Source organism: Alligator mississippiensis, chromosome 2, assembly GCF_030867095.1.
Source record: "Alligator mississippiensis isolate rAllMis1 chromosome 2, rAllMis1, whole genome shotgun sequence".
Lineage (NCBI taxonomy): Eukaryota > Metazoa > Chordata > Crocodylia > Alligatoridae > Alligator > Alligator mississippiensis.
The window spans coordinates 114582649-114605916 of NC_081825.1; the positions used below are offsets into that span (position 1 = coordinate 114582649).

Sequence of the window (23268 nt, forward strand, 5' to 3'; positions counted from 1 at the left end):
TCTGGAGCCCTGAGCAATCATACAGCTCTTTCATACAGCAACCAACTTTTAGATGCTAATGACCTTTGTTTGTTGCTGATTAGGGCTGGATCTGGAAAGACTTAGAGCCCAAACTATAGACAAGGGTTTAGAGTCACAAAATGACTTGGATTCTGTCACATCTAGCACTGCTTCTTCCAGTGGGTAGTACAGTTGATTCTTAACCTTTTTAGACTCAAGGCACCCCTCAGAAAAGGCCAGCTCTTAGTATTCACTCACTTATTTTTACTTTGGAAAAACAATTGGACAATCCTTCTGTTGCAGAGGAATCAGAAAGACTGCAACAGATCAGAATTCTTCTAGCACCGTGGACTCCTGTTTGAAATCTCTGAGTTTACGCTGTGAATCGTGTTTGCAGACCTAACAGTGCTAACACCCTTGAAATATCTGAGTACTTAGGAAACATTTTAGCTGCCTCCAGGGCTAGGTGATAGTTGAGCAGGTTTTGACGATCTAAACTTTGGATGTGGGCACTTAATGTTCTTCTGTGGATCTAGCTCAAAACTTCCACTAACTTCAAAATGTCAAGTCCTTTCCCTCCTTTGATGTTTTACCATTCATTCCCAGTGACAGCAACCAGAGTTAAAGCATTACAGATTTGATCCTGGAAGGTGCTGATGACTTTGGCCCACCCAACAAAAGGCTATTCACCCCTAGTGAACAAAGCATTTAGACACACACGTACATTTCACTGCCTTCAAATGAAAACACATACTCAAGTGCTTTGCTCAAAACAGATGAACTTTAAGTATGTGCATTAAGGCTACAATTCAGCAAAGCATGTAACTATTTTTCAAGATCAGAGTTTGGGTGTTTCACACCTCGAAGGATCATGTTCTTCTGCTTTGTCTGAAGACTGAAGGGATATACCATTATAGGCAACAGGCTATTGCCAATTCCATTATTACCCGCTCCACCAACTGGCTAGCTTCTTTTGCGGGGAGGGGAGTGCACAATAATTTTAGTTCGTATTTCTGTGCCTCTTTATTTAATCATCACCATAATTCACTGCAAGAAAAAAGGATCTATTTTCTGCTAGATCAAAAGCCAACTACTCTACAGACACACGTAAGCTGGGCTTCCTTGTCCAACACAATTTAGATTATATAAAGATCAAACACAACGCATTTTTTCTGTGAAGATGAAGAAATAACAGCATAGTTCAGAGCCCTGCAAATTATACTGTCAAACCTAAGTGTTAAGATGAATCATACTGGATGGTAGATCTTACGGGAAAATACAAATGCAGCGAGCTGCAGTGTTGGAAACTGTAGATCAGGTCAGCCCATCCTTTCAGCAGCTGGGGCCTGAACACTGTGGGCTGCACTAGAGGCCACATCAACAATGCTGCTACTGCATAGCGCTCCAATACCTCGTCCCCATGCATCCTCCTCCACTGCTGCACTGGGTGCATGCCCCCTCCCCCACACCACTGCAGGATCAGCACTCTTGACAGCAGTGAGCCCAAAGCACTGATGGATAGCTTCTGATGCCTTCCAGCTGAGCAGCCCAGCTTAATTGTCATTAAAGACTCGATATCAACTACCAGGGTTTTCCCTTGAGATCTCTTGTTTTGTGAGAACATAACTGGACTCTTCCATCTTGGGGGTGAGTTTCAATGCAGGCACAACTATTCTGTTTGTAGAAGTCTTGCAAGATAATCAGTTAATCATTTTCTATTTGGCTCTTGAACTATTCCTTTTCCCAGAATGTAGAGCACAAGGATAAACAGTGAACAAAACAAAAGTAAAAGATCCTAGCATTTTGGCATCTGAAAAATACTAAGGTTGAATTCATCTTTTTTAGAACTGACTGGGTTTTACTAAGTATATTACAGAAGAGTAAAGGGTGTAGGTTGTAGCCGTGTTGGTCGAAGGACATAGGCAGACAAGGTTCCTTGGGTGAATCTGATATCTTTTATTAGACCAACACAAATAGTTGGAGAATAGTTATTAAGCAAGCTTTCGGGTTCAAAAACCCTTCGTCAGGCTAAGGAAGCTTCAGCAGTTGGTGTGTGCTCTTTCTGGATGGAATGAAAAGTAAAGAAGCCAGGGGCTGGGCTGGTATGCATACAAGACGGGTAGTCAGTGAAAATGTAGACTGAGGAGTCAATGGGTGAGAGACAGGCGGGGGGCGGGAAGAGAAGGGGGATGAATAGTGGAGAGATACCTGGGGAGTCAGATGTCAGGCAGGTTATAATGTGTCATAAATCCAATGTCTGTATTTAGTCCGTGATTTTTAGTATCCAGGAAGATACTTTTCATTCCATCCAGGAAGAGCACACACCAGCTCCTGAAACTTCCTTAGCCTGAAGAAGGGTTTTTGAACCTGAAAGCTTGCTTAATAACTATTCTCCAACTATTTGGGTTGGTCTAATAAAAGATATCAGATTCACCCAAGGAACCTTGTCTACAGAAGAGTAAAGACATTTTAAACACTATACAACACCCCAAATGCCTTGGCAGGGATATTTCCCCTTCAAATTTATTCTAGTTATCAGAAAATGTCACCAACTAAACAACTGGAAATAGTTTATCTGTTTGTTTTTTTAAATCCCAAAATCAATTCAAAATTAAAGAACTGTGAAACATGTTTTTGTTTTCTCATCATTTGGTACAACTGCCAGGACACTATATAATCGTTTACTGCTTTGTTACACTCAATCAACTGAACTCCATTCCTACCAAGCTTTGTGCTTGTACTAATAGGATTTATGAACACAAGCTGGGAACAGCCAGGGCCTTGCTTTTGTTTCAGTGGGCATTTCATAAAAACAGCAGAGAAGATTGTAAAGAAAAATGTGACAAACAAAGTATTGTGACATGGACAATCAGGAAGGTGTTGAGGCTCTATTTTTTTCTCTTCTAGCTGAGGGGCAGCCTGACTGTGCAGTTGAGTAGTTAAAACACTCACCAGCAAGGGAAGAGGTTTCATCTGTTGCTCAAACTGGACCGCACCTGAGAGAATACTGGCATTTTACTTTTCTGCCTTCCGTGACCAGTGATGTTTAAGCCACACCATATCAAAAGCCAGTGTAGGAGAGTACTTTGACTTGCCTGAAGAGTGGGTTTGAGGAAAAGTTGCTTCCTCTGGGTCTAGCACACTTCACAGCACCAGTAACATTAGCATCATATTTTCAAGTTTTTCTTTGCAAACATGAGGATGGAATCTAAACTTTCATTTAAAACAAAAACAAAAACTCTGTTTCTGGCATGACCGGGTAATGCTAGGAGACAGGCTTAGTTTATCATCTCTGTATCATCAGTATAGTCCATAACTGTATTGGTTCTTTGAAAGTGTATATATTAAAATGCCGTTTTACTCACTGACAAAATGTTTATCTCTGTTTGATGCTGTACAGGACAAAAGATACTATCCCTTCTTGAGTGGGCTTAACCCCAAACAAGATAAACAGAAATGTCTTATCACAACATTTTTAGAAAGCACAGGAGATACCATTTTTACTAAAATATATTAAAGTTTCTGGACTTTGTAGTAGAGAGTTTTGAGAAGGGACTGGGAAGAGGATGAGTGCATGATGAATTGTGACAGCAAAAATTTCAGGTATATGAGTACTAGGAGGAAAGTTAATTAAATCCAGTGTAAAGAGCATATGCCCAAGTGTTTGTGTAGCCTCAAGAATTGTAAACTTACCCAAACAGATTATACATGGAACAGAATGAAACTATACATGTAATTACCCTTTAAGGACAGGAATCACTTTTTCATCTCCTGTATATACAATTGTCTATACTATGCACTAAATTTACAATATGGTACCATTTTTGGTATACAGTAAACAAAATGTGCTATGGCTATACATTCAATTAAGCTCCCAATACATTTACAGTAAAATAGATGCCAAGAAAGAGTACTTTCTGTTGAACTCTTACAACTGTGGAATCTTTTTCCATGTCCTGTTTGACTAGGTTAAAAATATTTTATAAAAAGGATTTTGAATATTTGCAACTATGAAGTTTTGGGTTTTATGATCAGCACTAAAGTAAATATAATATTCTGTATATGAATTTAACATAAGCAATATATTTTACATCTATTGTCTTCAGCTGGATTGCAAAAGTTTAAATAAATACTAGGAATGGGATCAACTAAAGAAATAGCAACACACAAAAAAGATAAAGTATTTAAAAAACAAATCAGGATGTAGTTAAAACATTTTTAAATTCAAGATATTAAATATCAGGTGTTCCTGTTTCACATCACTACTGTTTTCCTTAATAGACTCATACCTCTCTTTACCATTTCTCCCAATTTAGGCAGCAGCATCAAAGAAAGTAATCAATGCATTTTGGTCATAGCTGTCCAGAATTTCTAGAAGAAGAGGAACTTTGCTTTTCACATTGGTGCCTTTAAATTTAAATTTATCTATGAAGAGATCTGTAATCATACCTGCAAAAGCAATGTTGAATTTCAAGGTTAATTCTTTGCTTTACTACTAACACTAAAAAAAACAACCCCTCCTCCTATTTGTTACATTATATTTGATTTTCGTTTAGAAGCAAAATTATTTTCTTTTAAAACAGTACACTTTAAAAACTAATTTACAATTAAATAATCCAAATCCTTAAGGTGACTTAATTCTATGTGGCAACGCGCCTAACTTTAAATTGCCTGCTTTGCATGTGAAAAATTATCTCCAGGCATAAAGACAAATGCTTTAATAGGAGAATATTTTTAAATATGTTATACAACTCTCAGTCTATGCATATAGGACTGTTTAAGCCTGTATTTGTCACACTTGCATATTGTCTGCCCTGAAAGCAGCTTCTTATTTTATAGACTTAAAGAGCCAGAGATGTAAAAATTCCACTTAAAATGAACACTTCATGGTTTTAAGGCTGCTAAGGCAGCTACATGCATGGTAAAGATTATTTACATTTTTTTTCTCTAATATATTGTTGTCACTAACAGTTTATCTATCAGCAAGGTAATTGCTATGCTATTCTTTATTAGCATAATCAGACTGTAATTAGTTATTTAATTTGTATTTCCATTATGCCTTTCACTTTCGACTTCTAGTGCAAGTCCATGACTCAGGTCCCAGTTTGAGACAGGTGCTCAAAAACGTTTCTATTCAAGCCAAGTCTTGTTTATATGTTGTTATGCAAACTGGAGAGAGTCCAGAGGGGAACAAGTATTTTAAGAAACACAGCGTATGAAAATGACGGAATTAATTTGATTTATTTATTGTAAAATATGAAAAATAAGGGCACAGCCATGATAATCTTCCAATATATAAAGAAGTCTATTACATCTCAGTGAACTAGGAATGACCAGCTTAATTTGCAGCAAGGCAGATCTAGATTAGATATTATTATTAGAAGTCTTTTTCTAAGAATAGTTATCCACTGGGGTAGGCTACTTTAGAGACTTCCTCTATTAGAGGTTCTTAAGGACAGTCAAACAAAATATGTCTGGGATGACTCAGGGGTACTTAACCCTGATTCAAAAGAAAGGGCTGGAAGAGAAAGCTTCCAGCCTCAATTTCTGTGCTCTGAATTCTACCATTTCAAAGGAAACAAAACATTCCTAGAACTAAAATACATTTAAGTACTGCAAAATTCTTTTGAGAAAAGAAAAGCTCAACAAGTAGAGCAGGGATGGGCAAAATGCAGCCTGCCAGGCCATTCTATCTGGCCCGCGGGGCCCCTAAAAGATTTAGAAAATTAATATTTATTTGCCCTGGGCTGCCTGTCATGCGGCCCTTGATGGTTTGCCAAAACTCAGTAAGCGGCCCTCTGCCCAAAATAATTGCCCACCCCTGACGTAGAGGAAAGAAGAAACCTCAGAAACAGCCCTGCAACACATTCAGGACTGTTAGATATGAACTTCACATGCATAAAGGGACTGTCCCTCAAAGAATTAGGCTCTACAGCAGATGTTCAATGAGCTGATGCCTCACTCAGCACAAATTTGTTGTCTCACAAGACAGACAGATGCCTGCCTATCTATCTTGCTTATCCCTGAATTGGGGGCATAAAAGAGCTGGACCATCTCACTGTAACAGCATTCCATTAAATAAAAAAGTATATAAACCCCTCGGAATAATCCAGATTCTGAATTTTTAGTAGTATGTCACTGATCTCATTGAAACAGTTGCCATGGTTCTCTGCTGAACACTTCTTGCATTTTTAAAGATTAATAATATCATATACATATTAATAATGCAGGGTAATGCATACTTTGATTGCTTTACTTTACAGCTATTATCAAATTAATCTGAAAAGTAAAAGATAATTAATAGCTTTACAGGCATACAAGCATTTACGCTAGCTCCTACTGATCTTCCTACTGACACCTACACTTACTTAATTGTACTCATCTACCAATATATTGTTACTAAAACTTAGTAACATTACACTCCCTCTGGCCGTTCCTATTTGCAGTGTAAATAAAAATAAGATTCTTGCTAAAGAGAGGAAAGCAGCATTTATGAACAAACCATAAAGTCTCTCAAGATGTGCAGGTTGTTTCTTGTACTCCTCCAGCAGGTGGTCCGCCTCCTCTAAAATGCAACGATATTCTGGTATCAGGAAGTCCATGTTTCCCTCATGAACCTGCAACTCCTTAAACAGATTTTGAAATGTTGAAAAAATTAAAGGCATCAACTCAAAAAGTAATAAATATAGAGTTTAGATGAGAGGAGGTAATATGTAATAATTCTCAACAACTGCTCTTGCTAAGTGTAGAAGTATATCATCTTCCTCACCCCACTGATTTCCAAATGACACCTCCTATTTTAACACTGGTTTTATAAAAATCTGATATCCCAGTTTCTATTTCTGAACACTAGTTGAATACAGTTCATCAGCATCATTTCCTCAGTAGCTGAAGGCTCAGTATTGTGCAATGTTCTTTTTATACAAACTCAATCTGATTTTTCATGTCTTTCTGGGAACTCAAGAATATGGAATAGGCATTATCTGAAAACAAATCCTGCTCAGGTTCTGTGGCTACATTTGACTGAGGTCCTTTAATTAAAAAAACCCAACCTCCACCACCCCATCCCACCAAAACCCACCATTTGGTTACATCATTTACAATATAACAGATGGAAGAATAATCAACTGAACAAGCATTTGACATCACAACCAACAGGTTATTTGGGTTGGCTTAAAAAAAAAAAATCAGCTTGGGTTTGGCACTTATTGGCCACATCTACACAAGGTGCTACTGTGCAGTTGTTACTGTCCACTTATTTACTACTTGTTTATACAAGTAGTAAATAAAGTAGTAAATAAATGCTCAGTAACCCAAGTTACTGAGCAGTAGCACCAGTGAACGCCTTTTTTGTGACGCTACCGTGCAGTGGCCTAATACTACTGTGCAGTAGCGTCGTGATTTTTGCCTCACAATGCTACTGCGCAGTACTATTGGGTTACTGCGCAGTCAAAGTCTCATGTAGACACACCCACTGAGGTGCAAAACTAAATCTCACAATTTAGAAAACATAGTAAGCTGGGAACTGATTTTGCCAATTGTCAAAGCAAGTGTGAGTTTATTTTGTCCTCACCAATCAATGAGAATATCTGAACTTTTACGCAGCTCCAACTGACCATGTTTTAACCCTCAATTTTATTCAGTAAAAACTGATTTTCTAAAAGGATATTTTTTTCAAAAAACGTGTTTCAAATTAATCCCATGCTACCATCACTATGTAAGAGTGATGCTTACTGTAGAAGGAGATCACTGAAAGTGGCACTGCCGAGCTGTGCATTTAATTTTCTGTGATTTCTATATCAAATGTGCACAGCTTACAAGTAAAAATGTTTTTGCTAGATGACTGCCCAGGTGCAACTGGGGATCTGAGAACCAAGTTAGACTGTCTTTCTTGAGCATTATCACTTGAGTTGCCATAAGACAAGTTAGGTCCAAATTTATACTTCAAAATGAACATTAGGTATTTGGAGGTATAAATGATAATTTCATAGACATTAGGGCTGGAAGGGATCTCGGAAGATCGAGTCCAGCCCCCTGCCCCAGGGGCAGGAAGTCAGCTTGGGTCACAGGATCCCAGCAAGATATACATCCAATTGACTCTTAAAGGAATCCAGAGTAGGTGCTTGCACCACCTCTGGAGGCAGTCTGTGTACATTGATGTACACCCCATATATATTTATAGGCAGCCACCAGGTACCCCCTGAGCCTGAGCTTTTCCAGGCTAAGGAGTCCCATGGCTCACAGCCTCTCATCATAAGGCCTGTTCTCCTGCCCTCTGATCATGCGTGTGGCTCTCCTCTGGACTCTCTCAAACTTCTCCACATCCTTTTTAAATTGTGGAGCCCAGAATCGGTTGCAGTACTTCAGCTGCAGCCTCACCAAGGCCTAGTACAGCAGGAGGATGACATCCTGGGATTTGCTTGAGAAGCATCTATGGATGCAAGCCAGAGTTTTTTTTGCTCGCTTTACCAGCTGCGACATCGCATTGGTGGCTCATATTCAGCTTGTGGTCAATCATGACCCCCAAGTCCCTTTCAGCTGTGGTGTTAGCAAGTGTAGCACTAGCAAGCCTATAAGTGTGCTGTGGGGTTTTTTTTCCCTAAGGTGGAGTACCTTGCATTTTTTGGTGTTGAACGCCATCAGGTTTTTGTCCGCCCATCTTCTGAGCCTGTCTAGGTTGGCCTGGATCACCATCCTGTCTTCAGGTGTGGATGCTTTACCCCAAAGTTTGGTGTCATCGGTGAACTTGGCTAGTCCACTTCTGATACCAATGTCCACATCATTAATAAAGATGTTAAAGAGTATAGGCCCAAGGACAGAGCCTTGGGGAACATCACTGGTCATGGTGCACCACGATGATTTACTTCCATCTATTACCACTCTCTGGGTCCAACCTCAGAGCCAGTTCCCCAGCCATTAGACTGTGATGTAGCTGAGGCCACAGTTGGCCAATTTTTCCATGAGATGATCATGGGACACCAGATTGAAGGCTTTTTTAAAATCAAGATATATGACGTCAGTCTCTTCTCCCTTGTCCAGGTGATATGTCACCTTTCATAGAAGGGGATGAGATTGGTCAGGGAAGACCTACCTGCAAGAAACCATGCTGGCTATCCCTCAGGATGTTGCCATCAGCCAGTTTGCCAAGAATGGTCTCTTTTGATAATTTTTTCCAAGATCTTCCTCAGGATAGAGGTCAGGCTGATGGGCCTGTAGGTTCCTCGGATCTACTTTCCTCCCTTTCTTGAAGATAGGCACCACATTGGCCTTCTTCCAATCTTCAGGCACTTCACCTGAGTGCCCTTTTGATGCCTTTCCTCTGAGACAGGATAGACAATGCTTGTGCTTTCAGGATTGCTCCCTTGAGGAGCAACCACTCATCCTGAACTCCCGTCCCCTTCAGGTTGTGGTCCCTTAGGGCCTCTCCAACAAGCCTCCTGAGCTTGTCAAAATCAGCTTTCCTGAAGTCGAAGACTTCAGCATTGCTGACTGACTTGCCAGCTTTACAGTGAATAGTGAAGGTGATCAGCTCATGGTCACCGTCTCCCAGGTTCCCTTCGATCATTAGGTCACTGATTAGATCAACCCCGGTTGCCAGTACCAGGTCGAGCAGTGCTTTGCCTCTCATTGGTCCATAGACTTCTTGAGTCAGATAGAGCTTGTCCACGCACATGAGGAAGCTTTATGACCATTCAGATTTGACTGAGTGCTCTTCCCACGAGATGTCTGGGTAGTTGAAGTCTCCCATGACAACCATGCACTGGGAGCATGCAGCCTCAGCCAGTTCTTTGGCAAATTCCTGGTTGAGCTCTTGATCCTGGTTAGGAGGTCTGTAGTAGACTTCTACCATTGTGTCCCCTGTGCCGTGTTCACCACTGATTTCAACCCAGAGGGTCTCCAGTCATCCATCTTGGATGCCAATGTTGGCTTGCAGGGACGTGTAGCTTTACTTGACATAGAGAGCTACACCCCCGCCCCTTTTGTCTACATGATCTCTCCTGTACAAGGTATAGCCGTCTATACCTGTGGCTCAGTCATAGGTGTAGTCCCAGCAGGTCTCCATTATCCCTATGAGATCATAGTCATTTTTGTTTAGCAGGAGAACCAGTTCCTTCTGTTTGTTCCCCAGGCTCCTGGCATTGGTGTACAGGCACGTAAGTGTCCCATTGGAGGCCCTAGTCTATGGGAATTTCATAAACAACTCTGTTGATTAACAAGGAAAAAAAACTCTACAAAACAGATGCCAGCTCTGTTTCCCTAAACTTTATGGAGTTTGAGGAAGATTATGGGGCTAAGAGCTCCAAAACTCAATACTTATTTAGGCTACCAGTACATGAGACATTCAGGGAGTGAGTTCACTGACTTAGAAAGCATCATTCTTTCCTGGTCACTTTTAGACTTACTAAAATGCGTAAGAGAGTAGAACCATATTTTAAAGTGAGAAAAAAAATCAAAGTTCAAAAACTATACTATTTTGTTTTTTGGACTCAAGAGCAAGAATGTTTAAGTCCTATGTGGACATTAATATATATTAATACATTACATATCACCTCTGTACAAAGATATTTAATCCAGCGGTTCTCAACCTTTTTTGGACTCAAGGAAGCCCTCATTAGACTTAAGGCAGACCTCAGAAAATGCCAGCTGTTACCTTTCTCTCATTTCTTGAATATAAAAAATAATAGCACAATTGTTCTGTTGCAGAGAATTTAAAAAGGCCACAATGGATCAAAATGTTTTTGACACTGAATTCCTAGTTGAAATCTCTGGGTTTATTTTGTAATTCGTGTAGGTGTTTGCATACCTAACAGTGCTAATATTTGTGATATCCCATGGCACACACAAAAGGACCTCAAGGTACCCCAGCACCTCAGCTGAAGATCCCAGTTTTTAGTGTTTTTAGTCAAAAGAAAGGCACTTAGTGTCCAGAAGGATGAAAATTTGTTGCTGGTTACAAAGTTCCACATCCTTTCAAACTAGGAAAAGATTAATACCATACCTACTATAAATAAATAAATGGGCCAGCGGTCAAGAGAGATCATCTCACTCTGAAGAATTAAAGGGAGATGCAATTTAGGACCATAAGTCAAGCAAACACAAAAAACATTTTGTTTAAAACATGATATTACCATGGTTATAAACTAAGGAAAATTTTTTCCAGTTGCAGGGAGAGTTTTAGGTCAGATTCAGTTCTCACTAATGTCAAATGGAAAAAAAACCAAACTTTCATTGATTACCATGGGATCTGAGTTAGGCTCAGTGCACAGTCACCATCCTTTTGTCCCACTAAAAAGCAAGTTACCCATAATTGCTTAAGTGTTCACACAGCAAAAAGGTAAATATTTAGAAGTAGCAAGATAGAATGGCATTGTAAAAGACTCAGACCTGGCAGGGAGGGAGTGCATAGACAAATGTAGTACCTGAAACTCCTTGAAACTCCTGTTTAAAAGCTGACTAAGGTATGTGCACACGTGATTTAAAAACAAGAAAAGGGGAGCTGCTTACACTCTTCTCAGTATCTGAGAGCATTCTGAACTAGTTCTCACCAGCCTTTTTCCACATCCACCCTTCTCCAGCGATTTCATCTTTTTCCTCTAATTTTAAAAGTTCTTTAAATAAGAAACAATCCTGATTTATGATTGAAGAAACACCCTGGATATGACTTGGTGCAGTACTGGTTGCACCTCCAGATAGAAACAATAGCACTGAGAGGGGTTAACTATTCCCTTTTATCTTGTTGGATATGTTAAAGGAATGTTACTGTCAAAAAAAAATCTACATATATTATCAAAGTCATAGCTTCTGCCACAAATTTGTGCTTCACAACTTCTGTTCATTCTTTAGAACCAAAACACAGTGATAGGAAAGGAAGTCAGGTTCCTTTCCGACCGATAAATCAACAAAATTGTTAGCAATGTTCTGATAAAAAACCCTATTGCTGAGAAAACAATCAAAGAAAACCCAGATTCAGATGCCAGACTGAGCTCATAGCAGTGACAGTTCTCAAATATGATTCAAAATCCACTTGCTGACTAGCCTGAGGGAGACAAACGATAATTTTTTATAGAACTTAAAATTTTCCATTAAAATATAGCCTCTAGCATGCATGTGAAAGATATGTTTGAAATGTAAAACCAATGCAATGGTGTCTTTCCAAAATCTGCAGAAGTAGCTCCATGCTTTGACTTTTCTAAATCTGCTTTTAGAAACAGAGTGAAATGAACAAGACTCTTGGAGCTATGAAACACTGATCAAAATCACAGCCCTCCATACTGCGGTGAAACAAGCAGCAATCCTGTCCCTTGAGGTCTGTTGCTGTTTGAAAAATTTATGAACAGTAGCACATAAAGGCAGAATTTTATGTCAGGGAGAAAAGGAAGCCGGAGGCAGAATACTTAACAGATACTTTCTTCCCCATCACAGCCACCAAGAGGCTGAAAGAGTGGTAATTTTAACTTTTACTGATGGCTGTTTTTAATAGGTGCTGCCAGTTGCTCTGGGATGGTAGAGGGAATTTAAATACCAAGATACCCGCTCTCCTTTCTTCACTTTGTCCTACCCTCCACCAGATAGTACCCAAGCACCCCTCCTTCCACTTACATGCTCCTAGTTCTCCCCTTTCAACATTTGTTTTGAGAGCTTCCACACCTTTACTTTGCATCACTTGCTCCTATTTTTGTGTGGGCATATGGACATCTTGTGCCTGTCCTTTATGTTTGACTTTCAGTCTCTGGGTTTCACATTCTTTCCACTGGAGGAGAGCTGAATTACAGCTTTAATTGTGAACTGCAGGCACTGGTTAGTGTTATGTGCTAACTAAGGGTACCTTGGATTCAGAGCAGATTTTGTAATGCAGAAAATACCTTATACAAAGACAGAAGACTGAAGAAGGCCCATAAGTTCATAGTCTTGTGTTCAATAACTAAGAGCAGAGAAACTGATGAATCTCCTACTGCCCATTGTTGATTTCACTATTTGCTCATGCAGTTTCCTGACCTATGCACACACTTGTGACAACTATACACAGAAAGTAAAAATTTAACTTTGATAATCTGGCTCATAAAACAAGAACCCAAGAATATCGGTCCTGTCTAGCCTAGTATTTTCCATCAGAGTGACACAGAGGAGATACTAAGGGGAACAGCATTTATACAGACTCTTTTCCCTGTATCTCTTCCCTTAAATGCTTGAAGTTGTTGAGCCCTAGGAAGTCCCCTTACTCCTTGTGTTCTCAAAATGTTCTCATAAGACCTGAATTAACACTACACTGAGGTAGATGGGGGAAAGTTAACACATCTTGCTACTTTTAAGGCTATCTGGCTTATATTCACATTTTTAAATGAAATGTTTGTCATATTCTGAGTTAAGAACTTACTTAATTTTAAAATTAGAACTTAGATTTTATGGAATCTGTATCTGTCAAAAAGGCAGGATAAATATATATCTGACATGACAATACTAGAGTATAGCACCATTTCCTTTAGATATTGTAGCATAACAGATCCCTATTAAATCTAACACTCTACGTGAAAATAACTAGTTTCTGTCTGTTACTTTGAGGCTTGAGATACAATCCTTACTTTTAGATTAGAATGGAAGGGAGTTTACAAAATGCAGATGATGGCTTGAAAATGTCTTCAGTCATTAACCCAATTTAGATTCTCTCATCTCTAAAAATTACCAAGATGTTTACCTTAGATAGCTGGGGCAGAATCCCAAACAAAAGAGCGTTAGTTTATCTTGGGCGCCTATACGCCAGCACGGAGGCTGCTCTGATGCACTGGAATTCCAGCCTATCTGAGCTGACTCAGTTAATGGAGTTTGCTGGCAATTGCCACACTCCAGCAGCCTCCCTTGTCTTGTGTATCAGCGTTCCCATGCTTAAAAATGGTGGGAATGGATGCTTTATCTAAAGCTCATTGAATGAGCTTTAGTTCAAGCATCCCTGCCGCCATTTTTAAATGTGGGGACACTGACAGACCATATGCAGTGGCACTTTAATTAGAGTGGCTCTCAGAGCTGCTCTAATTGAAGTGGCATCTCTGTTGCTCCACGAGCGCATGTAAAAATGCCCCTTGTGGTGCAAACGATCACCTTTATGTTTATTAAGGTCTATTTGCTCTGGGGCAAAGGATTAAAAAAAGAAGGAAGCTGGAATACTAGTGTTAAAACAGAATGGTACAAGAAAGGAAAGAAAGAAGCAACCAGGCCACATTTAAACAAACTGTCACCAATAATGGATCAATAGTCAAAACAAGTACTCATTAGTCAAACTATGATATTGGGAGGTGGGCACACTTTTATTAGTAAATGCCTTGGAAGACTAATACAAATGAAAAGCAGTCCTAGCCATGTAAATATAGCAGACCCCATCTTTCAATCTGTCTGATAAATCAGATAGAGCTTGGCAGCTGCTAACCTAAAACTCCCTGCTCCCACATCTGTAAAAGAGCTTCCTGAATAGGAGTTCTCAGAAACTTACTTTTAAAGCATCTATCAATTGAACTTTCTTCGCCAATAGCAGTTGGTATTCTAGTTTTGGGTGGATTAACTTTAGTGTGTGGTTCACAGAAATTTCATTTATATCTAATAGAAGTAAAAAAAAAAAAAGAACATGTAAGAACAATAAGATGAAATGCTTAAATCTCTAAAATAGCTAAATGAAATAGAAGAGAAAAAAAAAGTCTTACCATATGATATATTGAGATTAATTTTCCTTTTGGTAGCTTCTTTGGAGAGTACATCTTTCAGAATGGATATGGTGGATATATTGTCTGATTTGAAAAAACCTTCCCCTTTTCTGCAAAAAATAGATTGAGAGAGCAATAAACCTGATCTTTCTCTAATTTATAGTGCTAAACAGGTTTTATCCTCTATCTCAGCATTCCCAAACCTTCTTCTAGTTATGAGCCCATTTACATACTTAGGCATTTTTATGTACTCTCATATAGTGATAACCGTTCAAGTGTCTGTAATTTAGAGCAGAAGACTTAACACACGTCAGCTGATCTGGAGAAATTGTGAGCACACAATTACCCCTTGGTAGGGAAAGGCTAAAATACAACAACTTCACCAAGACTGGAACAGGACTCAGAGCATTTAGTTCCATGAGGCTCCATTTAGAAATTTCAGGATCCTAGGATCACAATCCCTACTCTGAAAAGAGCTACCATAGCTAGTAAAGTGTAACTTGATAAAGAGACCATCAAAGTAACTAAAGTTGCTCCACACAATAAATGGCAGGAGACTGCATAAAAATGATCTTATCACCTTAGGGTTGGAGTGTTGTTTGTGCCATGATTGTCCAGAAAATGTATTAGAGGCAAGGATTTTTAGGGATATCTTTTCTTGGACCAACTGTATATGGAAAAGCTGTTGAACAAGTGTTTGGGCATCAAGTGCCCTTCCTCAGGTCTAATCAACTTCAGGCCAAGCACTCACCCAACTATACAGCTGGTCCAATTAAAGACACCACTAAAAACAGTTGCCTGTCTTATCACTCTATTTGTTCAGAGCTCAGTTTTGTCACTGGCAATAACACACGACGTTGCCATCCCCAAGTTTAAACTTCCCACGCAACAGAGGAAACAGTTTTCCTTTTCTGTATAATCTTGAACACAAAGTCATATATAGATTTGGACAACTTTTTCTTTTAATGTACCTATGTTCTTTAATTGATAATTTGGGCTTAAGTATAACTACAAGTTCCAATACGAGTCTCATTTTAGATTTAAAAAGTGAGGAAATCAAAACACTTTTTGCATCTTTTGTATAAAAACACTGTTTATTATACATTGTATATCCAAGTTGTAATCTATCTAACCAGAAAAATAACAAAATATTCCCAGCTTCTATATTGTTGGATAATTTATACTAGTCAGCTAAAGTGTGCTAATTAATTCACTGAGAAGAGAACACTACTCTCAATGCTGAAAGCTGATCCATCCTATGACAGTTGCAAAAAGGAGAGGAGGTTTTATTTACAAATCTTCTCATGAAGAAAAGTTTTAAGAAGATGGCCATTAAAGTCATAAGGATAACAGCATATATTATTTGTTACCAGAGTGGAAGAGTGATTTTAAGAGTGATTTAGAGGATAATTTTGCTACAATTGGTCAGTTACTTTTGAAAAAAGCTAAACACTGAACTTGGGCATCTCACAGGATAGTGTATATTATAACAACAAGGTTTCACGTAAAGTACATCAATGCCACCATAATTAGTCATATCAGATTATTTTAAATTATCATATTGTTAGAGCAAGGGTGTCAAACGCAGCCAGCCCAACAGGCCAGATGAGGGGCCAGTCCGCAGGCTGCACTGGCCCGCACATTCCAGATCTGAAATGTTTGTGCTCACATCCTTGAGTAGTGGAGTGGCAGCCCTAGAACTGCTGCTGCCATAGGGCCCTGCTGCACAGCTCTGCACAGCTGCTGCCACTGCTATGTAAAGCTCAGCTTTTCTGGCTGTCCTGGACCTGGCACTGTGGGCAGAGCTGACCCAAGCAGGGTGCAGGGCCCGGGGCAAATCAGCCCATGCGGGGCCCCGCTCTGATCCCACGCACCCCGGACCCAAAGAAGCTGCCGCCACTAGCAGTGGTGGGGTGGGGAGTGAGCAGCTGGATACAAAGCTGGAGGTGGCGCAGAGTTGCCATGGCTGCTCCATCCAGTTCTGCAGGGCCCAGGGTGGTCACCCCAATTTGCACCCCCTCACCCCCTTGCATCCATGCCAAGGGATGGCCTTGGCTCTGGGACCCACAGGTAGCACTGGTGGCTAGATGATGTGGCTCCACAAACCAGATCTGGCTCATAGGCCATATCTTCAACACCCCTGCTTTAAAGAAAACTTATTACATTTTGAAAGGTTTTCTAATTACAGTATGGCACTGATTAAGAGCCATATCAGGCAGTCCTTATGCAAACAAAATTTTCACTGATTTTAAAGAAAGAATGTACTGAATATGACTAAAGGAACTGAGATAGGATGGTACTCAAAATGGAAAGATCTGTAGTGAACACATGGAAAAGGGCAGGATGTTTCAGAATGGCTCAGATTCTTTGGTGATCCTGAATTTTGCTTCATTCCTCTCTGCCAATGCCCTACAAATACTGGGCGAGAGGGCCAAGACTACTTTCTACTACAATGCATCTTAACCTTTCATGAAAAATGCAAAATAATGCTGTCTGTATCATTATGTGCCACTACCTGCTCTGAACCCCAAAGTAAGGAGGGTGGAAGTGACATCCAGGACAAACTCTGACAGAAAAAATCCTATATGAAGGCTGGGTTTTTGGTTGTAGCAGTGTTGGTCTAAGGACATAGGCAGGCAAGGTTCTTTGAGCAGATGTCATATCTTTTATCTTTTATTCAGTTGGTCTAATACAAGATATCACATCTATTCAAAGAACCTTGCCTGTATGAAGGCTGGGTTTCAAGGAAGCACCGTAATGATATGTAGTTCCACTACAGCTGACCCTGGGCAACTTCCTCATCTGCAAATTTGAGGGCCTAAACCCTTTTCTTGTTTCATTGGTTGGTGGACAGTAACCTCTTTTCCTCTGCTTCTGAAAAAAATAACAAAGTGAAAAATCTGTGAGCAATACCCTAAGACAAAAAATACTACTTAGGGGACAATATGGCTTTCCATTTCCATATATATTTAACTACACACAGTAAAGTCACATTGTGCCCTATTAATTATATTTTACCTGTAAGTGCTTTCAAGCTGTGTATCCAAAAAGGTGTTCTGAAAATAAAAGGTGATACACTCTCCCGCTGGAGTTTTTTCAGGGACTTCAGGCAGGCAAAACACAACCCAGGAGTGAATTTCAGTAAAACTGAACTGGCCTTTTAGTGTCAGTGTGTTCATAGGTCTATAATATTATGGAAGCAGAAATAAATTCATTGGTTTAGTATGTTAGTAAACAATATTGTCGTTGGAAGAGCTGTCCAACTGAAGATACAGTTTTAATTTTCATATGGCATTTTTCTTTACCTTATGTTTCAAACATGAGCATTATTCTGAAAGCCAGGTCTCATTCTAGCTTCCAGTAAGCTAAACCATTACAGTCAGCCTTCACTAGTTCAGCACAAAATTCTATGCAAAGCATATGCATATGTAATTATTTGAACCTTTTTACTCCAGATGAGTTACAACTGGGAAAACAGGTAGTTTTTACTTTTAAAAAACTTGAAACAAAAAAGTTATCAGGCTTGTAAGCGAGGAAATAAATTGACAGTGTAGAATTCTGATGGTCAGATAGTCTAGTTCTTTAAAAATCAAAGCCATTCTTGCAGAAGTAATACATGAGAAGTCAGGCATAATGGACGGTACAGGGAGAAGTGTCCATTAGCATCTGAAGCCAGAACATGTAATTTAATTCATGGTTCCTATAATCTTTGTTTTAAAGTAAGCAATGAACTGGCAGTGATTTAAGGTACTAAATTGTGGGTGGAGAGATTAAGTACAATTGGATACACTTGTGATTCCTGAATGGAACAATAAGAAAGAAGAAATCTGGATGTTTTTGGGTTGATTGAGGTGTGGCAGAAGACTATTCAAACACAGGAAATTAAGAGAGAAGAGATTTGCTATACAAATTCTATAATCAGATGTTAGCAAGATTGTTGCAATTTACAAGGTCAATTCTTCACAATGATTCAATTAGATTGTATTAGTTTCTCAAAAAATTACTACTTTTTGTTTGCAAATACCTGTCATGATCAACAGAGTGAGTTCGTTGATGAAGTGAAAGTGGTTTAATCTGATATTGGCGAACTTGGCAAGTTTTTGGCTGAATTCTTGGAGTTACATAGGCTTGTAGTATTCCATATTGGCCTTCAATTGATCGAATCTACATCAATAAACAAGACAAGGAGGAGACTACTTAGTAATTTATCAGAATGTAAATCCTCTGTATTTTATCAAAACTTAAAGTTCTTAAAAAAAATCTACAGAAAACACTGTTTTGGTTCATTAACAAAGTACCCATTTTAAAAAGAGCAAATCTAAAACTTTTCCAAATGTAGATTCAATAATGTCCATTCGAGGAACTACTTAACTTGCACAGATTTTTTATAGAAGAAAATAAAATTAATTAGCTTTGATACCTGTGCCCAGGATCCAAGTCTTTGTAGAACCTTTTGTAGTTCTTTAGTGTACTATGTAGGGTTTTCTGTTGTTCTTTTACAAACTTTATTCTATGTCCATTAATGACAGAAGACCCTTCTACATTTTCACTTTTGTAGCACTTCTTCACAATAAGAATATTATTCCTTCCAACATGAATTTTAGAAAAGAACCATCATCAGATCCTCAGCTGCAGCTAAGAAATACTTAACAGCTGACAAGTGGGTGGGCAAAGCAACTTTTGTACTATCACAACACCTGAAATCACTCTGCACCAATACAACCTCATGCTACAATTTGTTGCTCAGGCTGATCTAATGCCTAGCAGCTGCCAGCAACCCCAAAGGCACTCACCAAGAAAAAAGAATGTCCTATCCACAGCCCTATAAATGGGTGAGGAAGCCAGATAAGCAAATAAACATTGTTTTGCACGGAGAGAGCACTAGATTGAGACTCAGGAAAATCTGAATTCAAGGGCTCCTATAGATGTGCAGGGAGCCAGTTCTGTCATGTTAGAAATCCAGCACATTAGAGCAGACTTAATTATTGAGTCTGCTGGAGCATGGAAATGACCATACTCCAGCAGCCTCCCACAACACATGCATCAGTGACCCTGCACTCAAAAATGGTAACAGGGCGCTTTGAACTGAAGCTCATAGAATAAGCTCACTCTGATGCTGATACATGTGATGTTCGGCGCTTTTAATTAGCACAGCTCACTAATTAAAGCATCCCTTCTACACCTCCTGGAGCATGTGTAAAAATGCCCCTGATTTATTTTATCCCTCATCTCAGTATTCCATCTGTAGAATAAGTATATTTAATGGACAGACTCCCAGTAACTTCAGTGGATTTTGCAGCAGGTCTCAAGCCCTTAATTCATTGCTTGGTACGTGCTTAGATCTTAGTGAGAATCGCAAAAAAAAAAAAAAAGCTCCTTTACAGAGAAGGTGCTCTAGTGCTCATCTTTAGGGTACTTTTGTATCCATGGAATGGCATAAAACTGTTCGAATGAGTTCTGACACATTACATTTATTTTTTTTTTAAATCTCAAAGAACTAACTAAAACACATCTGAAGAAAAGAGAAGGATTGTCAAATATTTATGTTGGGATATCTGAAAGTAGATGGCACTTGAAGTGATAATCAGCATCTCTCACAGCATTTTACAAAGGTGGTTAGAAATATTACCCCAATTAAAGATAAGGACACTGAAGCACAAGGAAATTAAATGACTTGACCAAAGTCATCAAGCAGGCCAACAACAGAGCTAGTAAGAGAAATCAGGTCTCTTAAGGCCCTGTCTATTACGCTCTCCACAAGGCTGTTTGTTGAACCCTCCTTAAAAAAAAAGTTCAAATCTGTGCTCTATGCGCTTAAATTTCAAAAGAAATGAAAGAAACTGTCTTCTTGCCGAAAAAACACAAGCAGAAAAAAATTACTTATCAACTTAGAAGTTTGCTGTGTTGAGAAACTGATTGGAAAAAAAAAACCTAGAGAGAGAGTCCCCAAGACACCCAAATATTTCCCCCATGGCAATTACAGAGCTTTGTACATTTGTATAAATACAGTTTAATATTTAAAAAAATTAGGCATTCCTTTGATCTAAAGACTGTGTAAACATATAGTTTAAGCTGAAGTTTCCTTCCCTTCTGAAACACCAGCAGTCTATTTCTCCAGTTCAGCTGCCCACTTAGTCACACTACTGACAATTCTGCTCCTTAGCACTTCCCCATCCTTGTCTGAAGCTCCACATTAAGTATGATTCTAATTCTAGACTCACCAGAGATTATTTCATCTCTCTCTCTCTTTTCAAAGAGACAGGCTGCTGCAGGAAAGATAAAGCTTTCTCCTTTTCCCACTCTCCTCTATCCATTTTCCAAGTGGACACATGTACACACACATAAAGGAGGTGGTATGCAAATGATTAAAGATTCCTTAGTAAACAAGCAGTAGCCACACTGGGTTCATCATGCACTTAAGCTCATTTAAACAGAGCACAATATACCAACTGATATTTTCTTGGTAAAACATATTTTTAAAACAGGGTCACCATACATCCGGGTTTTCCTGGACATGTTCTCTTTTTGGATCCTCTGGTCTTCGTCTGGGCAGTTTTTTGAAATCTGAACCAATGTCCAGGATTTTGCTCCACTCTGCAGGTGGGAACGGGGGAGGGCAATTGGAGGTGGGGGGCACCACGTGCTTCTGTGCGCACACACACCCATGCACGTGGCCAGCACGCACCTGGTAGATGGGTGAGAGCAGTCCTGGCAGCTGCATCCAAGTAAGTGTATGGGGGAGGGGTTAGAGTGCCAGGGCTTGCGGACTGTTTGGGTGGGGGGAAAAGGGAAGGGGATGGGTGTGTGAGGGGGATGGTTGTCTGCTGGCGCTGGGGAATGTGTAGGTGTAATGGCTTCAGTACTGGAAGGGGTGCCTGGGAGATGCTGCCAGGGAGGGAGAGGTGGGGGGAGGCATAGCCAGGCCACCTGGCATGGCGCAGGAGCCCCAGCCTGGGGTATGGGGGTGCTAGAGACATCCCCTCCTCCTCCTTCTAGCCTGTGCCAGGGCCAGGCTCGCTCTGCTGCCACTCACAGGAACCAGAGCTGCCGCAGCATTCCAGCATGATAGAAACGGGGGCAGCTGAAGGCCCCCTCCAACAAGGCTGGGGGGAACAAGGGGGTTGTGGGCTAGCAGTGAGAGGTACCAGCTTGCCCTGGAGTGGTGGGAGACTGTAAGCAAGAAGTGAGGGGCAGCAGCAGGGCCAGGGGTCTGTGGATTAGGAGTGAGGGGCAGCAGCAGGGACAGCAGGCTGCAGGTTGGGAGTGAGGTGTCCCTGCAACAAGTGACCTCTTTTTTGGAACTGGAAATACGATAACCCTATGAAAGTAAAACAAAATATTTTTGAAAAGTTTACCTTAAGCTCCAGTCTAGTGGTATTTGCTTGACATCGGTAAGTTGCAAGGAGAAAGTTGCTATTTGGCTGTGAACAATTCAAAAAATAAATAATTTAGAATCAGATTTGTGAAAGTTTCATAAAAATGTTTTCACAATATAAGCAAACATACTGCATTTACTTGAATTTAAGATGAATCTACAATTTTCCAGGTATGGAATCTAATTATTGGAAGGTTGTTTTAAATTTGTCCCCTTCACTGCTACAGCAGGGGAAGCAGTGTCTGTAGTAGTCAGGCAGGCCCCTTGCCCTCTGCCCCCTGACTGCAGCCTTCCTGCCACCTGCACCCCACCCACCTCCAGCTCCTTAGTCTCTTCTCTCCCCACAATCTCTTACCCTTTCCCCTCACTCCTTACAGTCTCTGCCTCTTTCCACCCCCCCTTCTTACTGTCAGATGCTGCTCGGACTCTGTTCCCTCCTGGCTCATGGAGCACAGCACATGGAAGTGCAGCCCTTGCTATGTCACAAAGCAACAGCAATGCTGCTGAGTGGCTGGGCAGGGGACACAGTTTCCCTGTACTATGTGCCTGGAAGGGAATCCAGCCCAAGCCAGAGCTGAGCTGCACCTGACAGTAAAGAGGGAGAAGGGGGTGGAAGGGGCACAGAAACTGAAAAAGGCAAGTGGAGAGGGAGGCAGTACTCTGCTGGGGGTCTGACCCTGATCCTGACCCAGGCTCAAGGCAGGAGTCAGAGCTGCAGCAGTCACATGCCACCTTCCCTGCTTTGTACATGAATATAAGATGAGGGTTTTTTTCCCCCCGTGCTGTCTGGGGGCAGGGACAGACACCTCACCATAGATTTGAGTAAATACAGTAGTAACAGTTTTTGCTATCTAACCAAAACTATCCCATAAAAGGTAAAACACAATGGATGGAATTTTGACTCCACTGGAGATGCTGAAAATTCATATTAACTTCAAAGGGTCCAAAACTCCACTATGTATTAAAAACCAGCTCTCTCAATAAAGCTCAATTTCTGCATTAAGGCTGAAAACTATATTCTGCAGAATTAAAAACAAAAAAGAAAAAAGAGTCATCTGTTAGACCCCCTGGCAGATGTTACAATTAAGTTGTTATTGCCCTGTTAATCATGCCATAAATAGTAACCCTTCCACATGTTCAAGGAGTTAATAGGGAGACAAAACAAGAAACCAACGAGCCACAGAAGTATTTCACAAAAGACGT

General features: G+C 40.1%; 1 protein-coding gene across 3 annotated transcripts in view; it reads right to left on the bottom strand.

The window, feature by feature from the left end:
• Positions 1 to 762: 762 nt before the first annotated feature.
• BBS7 (Bardet-Biedl syndrome 7) overlaps positions 763 to 23268 on the bottom strand; it is a 46057-nt gene continuing 23551 nt past the window's right edge. The window contains exons 13-19 of one of the 3 annotated variants that reach the window (XM_006263437.4): positions 22046 to 22111; positions 18715 to 18854; positions 17709 to 17873; positions 14691 to 14800; positions 14483 to 14586; positions 6503 to 6626; positions 763 to 4449 (exon numbers count right to left, since the gene is read on the bottom strand). In XM_006263437.4, coding sequence (XP_006263499.1) covers positions 4313 to 4449; positions 6503 to 6626; positions 14483 to 14586; positions 14691 to 14800; positions 17709 to 17873; positions 18715 to 18854; positions 22046 to 22111 — 846 coding nt within the window. In that variant the 3' untranslated portion in view covers positions 763 to 4312. The other 2 variants (XM_014596225.3, XM_014596226.3) reach the window with 2 other exon arrangements.